At 33.1% G+C, this 8,912-nt stretch overlaps 1 protein-coding gene across 6 annotated transcripts in view; it reads left to right on the forward strand.

Annotated features, from left to right (window-relative positions):
- Window positions 1–800, forward strand: part of LOC142329069 (deoxyribodipyrimidine photo-lyase-like) — a 73,928-nt gene extending 73,128 nt beyond the window's left edge. For all 6 annotated transcript variants that reach the window (XM_075373403.1, XM_075373363.1, XM_075373373.1 and 3 more), the window contains exon 10: window positions 345–800. In XM_075373403.1, the coding sequence (XP_075229518.1) occupies window positions 345–511 (167 nt within the window). In that variant the 3' untranslated portion in view covers window positions 512–800. The remainder of the gene's footprint in view (window positions 1–344) is intronic.
- The last annotated feature ends 8,112 nt before the right edge of the window (window positions 801–8,912 follow it).

Genomic DNA, 8,912 nt, shown 5'->3' on the forward strand with positions numbered 1-8,912 from the left:
AATGGTATCTGTGAATGCCTTGATGTGCTTTGTAATGGTATTTTTTACAAAGCACATCAAGAAATTCACAGAAACCATTTCTTATAACATAAAAAAAACCAGTATAACTTTAAGAAACAAATTCCTTAGATTCTTATTTTACTCTTGTCTAACTGAAACACAAAATACCAACCTAACCTCAACCTTAAAAATAATTCTACTCTAATATCAAAATTCCGAAGTTGTATGACAGGCTTTTCTTTTGTAAAATTTATTTTTTTTTCATTACCGTATAGTTAACAAGAACACTAACTATAATTTTAAATTGTTTTCTCTACATATTAGTAAATGTACTTTGATTACAGGTTGCATGTGGTCAATTTGTGGAATCCACGATCAGGGCTGGAGAGAGAGGGAAATTTTTGGTAAAATTAGATACATGAATTATGAAGGTTGTAAACGTAAATTTGATGTTCAAGCTTTTGTTGCTAGGTGGGGTGGCAAATCACATCCATATAAGAAAAAAAAGTGATGTAAAACAGAAAAATGTTAAATTCTTGATCCTGTCCAATGCACTTTATTAAGTCTTGTTCACTTTTAAAAACTGGGATCTTTGTAACAATTAATTAAATATTTTTTGCTTATGCATGTTGTTATCAAAACTTGATTATATATTTATAATTTTATGTTATTTTTTAATTGTGTTTTAAAAGCAGTGTTATAATGTATGATATTTAAAAATATTATTCATGATTTAAATGTAACTTTAAATTTGTTAATGTTAACACATTTTTTAAAAGTTCAGTAAAATTTTAAACAACTATTGTATTTATATTTTTATTGTAGCTACCTAGAATAAGTGACCATTTCAGTTTGTAATTACTTATGAGCTGTCTAGTATTTGGTATAATACTGTTTAATCAACAGTTAATTCCAATTAACTAGAAATAATAAAATTATTATCCAGACTATGGATGATTTGATTAAATATAAAAAAAAACACTATCATTCTAAGCAAGAAACAGACCAAAATATCAGATAATATCAAATAATTTTGTATCAAATTCAAAACATTTTTTAAAAAATGTTTTTACAACTAACACAAAAGAAGATTAAATTACAGCAACAAATGAACAAAATCTAATTTTTATGAGAATATTGAGCATTTAATTGATAATGGTATTTTACAGTTTTTCTTTTGTTCAGCTGTTGTGTCGTGTAAATGACAACAAATTAGTGTGATGTGATAACCATATTTTATAATACTTTATACCTTAACATTTTATTTTGAAAATATGGTATACCATAATCCAAATTCTTGTGAAATAAAATGATTGCATTCTTTTTACTCATTCATTGCAACATACATTTTGAATATGTTATAAATTTCTAGTTGGTGTACTGGAAAACCAACCAACACTCCACAGTGTTAGCCTTCACAGAGCTATCATTTTTTTGATAATTACATAAAATTTCACACTTTTGACTTTTTTTGTAGATCTTTGAATTTGATATTTTAAAAAATGAACTTCTAATTACAGTGACTTTTTCATCACATCCTTCTAACATTTTTAATTAAAGATGATGAAATTTTTCTTTTAAAATAAAATTGTAAACTTTATGAACTTGATTTTAGTTTTTCTAAACAATAGGTTATTTCCGTTAAATATCATGCAACAAAACTTTTTCTAATTAACTTTATGTTATTTTTTTATAAAAATCAGGTGTTTCATCATAAGAAAATATTTCTAAATATAACTTGCAAAATAAATTTCAATAATTGCCTCATTTTGGGGGAAAATGATCACATTTATTTCTTTTGAATAAGCTTGATTATAAAAGTCAAGAATTTTAAGGTTCAAATCCTTTTATATGGATTTAAATACTAGATCATGGATACCGGTGTTCTTTGGTGGTTGGGTTTCAATTAACAACATATCTTAGGAATGGTCAACTTGAGACTGTACAAGACTGCACTTCATTTACATTCATTCATATCTTCATTCATCCTCTAAAGTAATACCTTACAGTGGTTCCGGAGGCTAAACAGAAAAAGAGAATAAGCTTGAATATATTCATTACCATCCTAGAAACTAAAAATATTCTGTATATAAATTTTCACACTTTTCACCTTGCTTTTGAAATTTAACTTTTGACTATACTTAAAATAGTTTACTGAAGGAGGATGGCTTAATAAAAGGAGTCCAAACTACCTACTACTAGACTTTAATAAGCTTATGTTTTTAGCTGTTAACATAGTATCTTTTTTCATTTATGTAAGGAATTTTTGTTCTTTTTCTTTTTTCTTATGAATGAAATTTGCTTTGTCATCAAATGTAAGCATGTTGCATAAGATTTAGACTTTTTAAATTACTAATTTTGTCAAGTGCCATAATATCTTCTGAATGAGAGGAGTATCAGCCAAAATATCTGTTCACATTGAATTCTTTAATAAGAAGCAATGAACAGTAGAGTATACTCAACTGCCCAGAAAGTTACGAAAATTTCTTACATTTCTATAAGCTTAGCTCAAAGTTCAAATGTCTCCTATGGTTCTACGAGTTTCTAAAATACATATAACAATAAAATACAATATCAAAAATTATTAAAAAATTCCTTTTCACTCTTTCCTTCTTAAACATTTTTAACTTATCCTTTTATCTAAAGAACTTTACTGTTGTCCCTGACTTTTCCTAAACCAGGAGCACACATCTGTAGCATCTACGAGTAGTTATATTTATATCTAAAGTGATAACCAATTTCTTAACCATCTTATGGACATCTTTTAGATAACTTTCTGGTATCCCATATGTTGTGAGTGTATTGTTGTGTATTTTAATTAACTTTGAACTCAAAAAGTAAACATTGTTTAAATTTGTGTTTTCCTTCCTTAATATTTTTCAAAAAACTCAAATACTAAGACAGTTTTTGGTTCTGACTGTGTGTGCAATCTTCTGATCATTAATTATATCACACACAAATCCAGAGGCCCTATTCACATGATCTTCAATGCATTATGGTTCTTTCCACCATGATCTGAAAAGGCATTGGGTTTGTCAACTCATACTGTCATAAAGCTATCTTGTGCAGCATAAAGTAACATATAAAAATTTTAAGATACTCCTATCATGGCATCTGCTGATTTTTACGTGCTTCCTCACTTTAAATTGATTCTGATTAGATATATCATTGCCAAAGTGACTAAGCAGCTGAAAGAAATATTTAAGAATGGGTTTTAGGAATGTTTTTAAAAGTTCATGAGTACTGGCATTAACATGTAGCTTCTGTTTAAATAAACTACTTTGAAGAAAATATGATGTTTAATTTTTTATTACACATTACACAACAAGTAGTAAAGTAAATGTAATTTTGGCTTGTGTAGAATTTTATTAATTATATTATTTGTTAATAATCGATTTATTTACAAAGAGATTTCTTTTAATGTTTAGAGGCTTTTTAATTGGATTTTTACTATTTACAAAAAAAAAAATTTAAAAGGGCTTGCCTATGAATAGCAAAATGTCTTTAGTAAAATTAGGTTCATTGACCTGCTTTGCAGATATTGCTGTATTATATGTTAAATGATTAGTTGCAAAATGAACCAAAACACAGTTAATAAATGGCTCTAAGCACTAAAAGTAAGTTTGTTTTTCTTCGTGTGATAAATCTGCAAAAACTGATATTGATTAAACTAGCCGGTCAGGGCTCACTTCAGTCGCTCAACTGTGTAGACAGGGGACTTCATCCCCCGAATCCCAATGCGTTTGTTATCCTCATGGCTGTTAAAATATTAAATATTTTACAGACACTCATTAAAGAAAAAAAAATTAATCATTTTACTTCATTATATTTTTGTTGCCATGGTGACAGAGATTTAATAATGAAGTAAAAGAATACTTTTTTCTTTAATGAATATCTTTATTCACAAATTCACTTCCAAGGGGGTTAGGGCCTTGGCCTCAGTTGGCTGGTTCTCGCATGATACTGTTGCAAGCAAACAAACTTTCGCATTTATATATATATTATTCTAAAATCAATCCTTTCAAGATCCATATCACCTCAGCACTAATAATTTAAAGCATAATGTAAATCAGCTTAATCCATCCAAGTACAGAAATAAGAAAACTCTTGCCTTAATATTTTTATTTTTATTTTCTTTATAATTTTTAGATAGTACTTTCACAGGATTCCGTATAGTCAAATCCACTAGGCACGCTGTGTTTGTACAGATCAGCTGATTACAATGCAGTTTTTTGATTGCAAATATCATTATTGGTTGCTTAGCTACGCGGTTGTTTGTGAAGTGTTTTTTTCGTTTGGTGGATTTTAGAATGAGTGACTTGAACGAGCAAAGAGTTGCTGTGAAATTTTGTGTTAAACTCAGGTAGACAAAATCAACACCCTGGTTTGGGTGACCATCAGAGAGCTTGCTGAAAAGTGTGAGTTATCAGTTGGATGTTATGAGATCTTGCCCGAAAAATTGAAGATGCACTATGTTGCTGCAAAATTTGTTCCACGCCTGATGACAGACGACCAAAAAGCCCATCGCGTCCAGGCTTGTCAAGAATTGCTTGATCGTTCAGAAGATGAAAAGCTCTTGACGAGGATCATAACAGGTGATGAATCTTGAGTGTATGGTTATGACATCGAAACTCCCAGACCAAACAAAGCTTGCCAAGTTCATTCCAATGTGAAGGTGATGTTGACAGTTTTTTTTGATGCTCAGGACATAGCCCACCACAGTACCTTCCCCAAGGCTCTACAGTGAACCAGACTTACTACATTGAAGTTCTCAAATGTCTGTGAGATGCTATCCAGCATAAAAGACCAGAAATGTGGAAGAGTGTTGACTGGTTTTTTCATCATGACAACGCTCCAGCCCATTCAGCCCTCGGAACTCTATTAACTACTATTAACAAAATTAATTTTGCAATTATCGTTGAATATTTTAGTCCAAAATATACATATTTTTTTTTTTTTTTGTCTTCAGTCATTTGACTGGTTTGATGCAGCTCTCCAAGATTCCCTATCTAGTGCTAGTCGTTTCATTTCAGTATACCCTCTACATCCTACATCCCTAACAATTTGTTTTACATATTCCAAACGTGGCCTGCCTACACAATTTTTCCCTTCTACCTGTCCTTCCAAAATTAAAGCGACTATTCCAGGATGCCTTAGTATGTGGCCTATAAGTCTGTCTCTTCTTTTAACTATATTTTTCCAAATGCTTCTTTCTTCATCTATTTGCCGCAATACCTCCTCATTTTTCACTTTATCCACCCATCTGATTTTTAACATTCTCCTATAGCACCACATTTCAAAAGCTTCTAACCTTTTCTTCTCAGATACTCCGATTGTCCAAGTTTCACTTCCATATAAAGCGACACTCCAAACATACACTTTCAAAAATCTTTTCCTGACATTTAAATTAATTTTTGATGTAAACAACTTATATTTCTTACTGAAGGCTCGTTTAGCTTGTGCTATTCGGCATTTTATATCGCTCCTGCTTCGTCCATCTTTAGTAATTCTACTTCCCAAATAACAAAATTCTTCTACCTCCATAATCTTTTCTCCTCCTATTTTCACATTCAGTGGTCCATCTTTGTTATTTCTACTACATTTCATTACTTTTGTTTTGTTCTTGTTTATTTTCATGCGATAGTTCTTGCGTAGGACTTCATCTATGCCGTTCATTGTTTCTTCTAAATCCTTTTTATTCTCGGCTAGAATTACTATATCATCAGCAAATCGTAGCATCTTTATCTTTTCACCTTGTACTGTTACTCCGAATCTAAATTGTTCTTTAACATCATTAACTGCTAGTTCCATGTAAAGATTAAAAAGTAACGGAGATAGAGAACATCCTTGTCGGACTCCCTTTCTTATTATGGCTTCTTTCTTATGTTCTTCAATTGCTACTGTTGCAGTTTGGTTCCTGTACATGTTAGCAATTGTTCTTCTATCTCTGTATTTGAACCCTAATTTTTTTAAAATGCTGAACATTTTATTCCAGTCTACGTTATCGAATGCCTTTTCTAGGTCTATAAACGCCAAGTATGTTGGTTTGTTTTTCTTTAATCTTCCTTCTACTATTAATCTGAGGCCTAAAATTGCTTCCCTTGTCCCTATACTTTTCCTGAAACCAAATTGGTCTTCTCCTAACACTTCCTCCACTCTCCTCTCAATTCTTCTGTATAGAATTCTAGTTAAGATTTTTGATGCATGACTAGTTAAACTAATTGTTCTGTATTCTTCACATTTATCTGCCCCTGATTTCTTTGGTATCATTACTATAACACTTTTTTTGAAGTCTGACGGAAATTCCCCTTTTTCATAAATATTACACACCAGTTTGTATAATCTATCAATCGCCTCCTCCCCTGCACTGCGCAGTAATTCTACAGGTATTCCGTCTATTCCAGGAGCCTTTCTGCCATTTAAATCTTTTAATGCACTCTTAAATTCAGATCTCTGTATTGTTTCTCCCATTTCATCCTCCTCAACTTCCTCTTCTTCCTCTATAACACCATTTTCTAATTCATTTCCTCCGAATAACTCTTCAATATATTCCACCCATCTATCGACTTTACCTTTCGTATTATATATTGGTGTACCCTCTTTGTTTAACACATTATTAGATTTTAATTTATGTACCCCAAAATTTTCCTTAACTTTCCTGTATGCTCCGTCTATTTTACCAATGTTCATTTCTCTTTCCACTTCTGAACACTTTTCTTTAATCCACTCTTCTTTCGCCAGTTTGCACTTCCTGTTTATAGCATTTCTTAATTGCCGATAGTTCCTTTTACTTTCTTCATCACTAGCATTCTTATATTTTCTACGTTCATCCATCAGCTGCAATATATCGTCTGAAACCCAAGGTTTTCTACCAGTTCTCTTTGTTCCGCCTAAGTTCGCTTCTGCTGATTTAAGAATTTCCTTTTTAACATTCTCCCACTCTTCTTCTACATTTTCTATCTTATCTTTTTTACTCAGACCTCTAGCGATGTCCTCCTCAAAAATCTTCTTTACCTCCTCTTCCTCAAGCTTCTCTAAATTCCACCGATTCATCTGACACTTTTTCTTCAGGTTTTTAAACCCCAATCTACATTTCATTATCACCAAATTATGGTCACTATCAATGTCTGCTCCGGGGTAAGTTTTGCAGTCCACGAGTTGATTTCTAAATCTTTGCTTAACCATGATATAATCTATCTGATACCTTGCAGTATCGCCTGGCTTTTTCCAAGTGTATATTCTTCTATTATGATTTTTAAATTGGGTGTTGGCAATTACTAAATTATACTTCGTGCAAAACTCTATAAGTCGGTCCCCTCTTTCATTCCTTTTGCCCAGCCCGTATTCACCCACTATATTTCCTTCCTTGCCTTTTCCAATGCTTGCATTCCAATCTCCAACTATTATTAAATTTTCATCTCCTTTTACGTGTTTAATTGCTTCATCAATCTCTTCGTATACACATTCTACCTCATCATCATCATGGGCGCTTGTAGGCATATAGACATTAACAATCGTTGTCGGTTTAGGTTTTGAATTTATCCTTATTACAATGACTCTATCGCTATGCGTCTTGAAATACTCCACTCTCCTCCCTATTTTCTTGTTCATCACGAAACCTACTCCTGCCTGCCCATTATTTGACGCTGAGTTAATTACTCTAAAGTCACCCGACCAAAAGTCGCCTTCCTCTTCCCACCGAACCTCACTAATTCCTACTATATCCACGTTTACCCTATCCATTTCCCTTTTTAAATTCTCTAGCCTACCAACCTTTTTTAAGCTTCTAACATTCCACGCTCCGACTCGTAGAATGTTATTTTTTACTTTTCTGGTGACCCCTTCCTTAGTAGTCCCCACCCGGAGATCCGAACGGGGGACTATTTTACCTCCGGAATATTTTACCAAGGAAGGCGCCTCCATTATTGCTTTTGAAAATGCAGAGCCACATTTTCTTGGAAAAAAAAAACAACTGTATTTTCCATTGCTTTCAGCTGCGCAGTACTCAGAGGACTGAGTGATGTTGATACGGCCGTTTAAGTCGTCCTGACTCACGCCCCTAACAACTACTGAAAGAGCTGCTGCCCTCTTTCAGGAATCATTCCTTAGTCTGGCTCTCAACAGATACCTCTCCGATATGGTTGCACCTTCGGTCCAGCTACTCTGTATCCCTGAGCACTCAAGCCCCCTCACCAACGGCAAGGTCTCATGATTCATAAAGGAGGAATATACATATATAGAATATTATTATTTAGAGTATTTTGAAAAAATGTTTATAGTACGAGGTCTGTTCAAAAAATACATAGATTGTTTAAATTGCACGGCTCCAGTTGATTCCAGTCTAATCCACTTGGCGTTGCCATATTCATACAGATCAGCTGATTACAATGCAGTTTTTTGATTGCAAATATCATTATTGGTTGCTTAGCTATGTGATTGTTTGTGAAGTTTTTTTTTTTGTTTTGCGGGTTTTAGAATGAGTGATTTGAACAAGCAAAGAGTTGCTGTGAAATTTTGAGTTGAACTCTGAAAATCTGCGAGTAAAACTTTTGATATCCTCAAGACGGCTTACAGCAACGTTGCTATGAAGTATGCAACATGTTTTAAGTGGCATGGACGTTTTAATACTGACGATTGTTGTCAGTCAATTGAAGATGATGAGCGTCCTGGATGTCCTTCCACATCAACTGACAACTCACACAGACAAAATTAACGCCCTGGTTTGGGCAAATCGACATCTGACCATCAGAGAAGTTCATTGAAGTTTTCAACGTCTGCAGGACGCTATCTGGCAGAAAAGGCCAGAAATGTGAAAGAGTGGTGACTGGTTTTTTCATCACAACAACGCTCCAGCCCATTCAGCCCTCAAAACTTGTGAGTTTTTGGCCAAACACTCGATCACTGTTCTTCCC

The sequence above is a fragment of the Lycorma delicatula genome, chromosome 1 (assembly GCF_047948215.1).
Source record: "Lycorma delicatula isolate Av1 chromosome 1, ASM4794821v1, whole genome shotgun sequence".
NCBI lineage: Eukaryota > Metazoa > Arthropoda > Insecta > Hemiptera > Fulgoridae > Lycorma > Lycorma delicatula.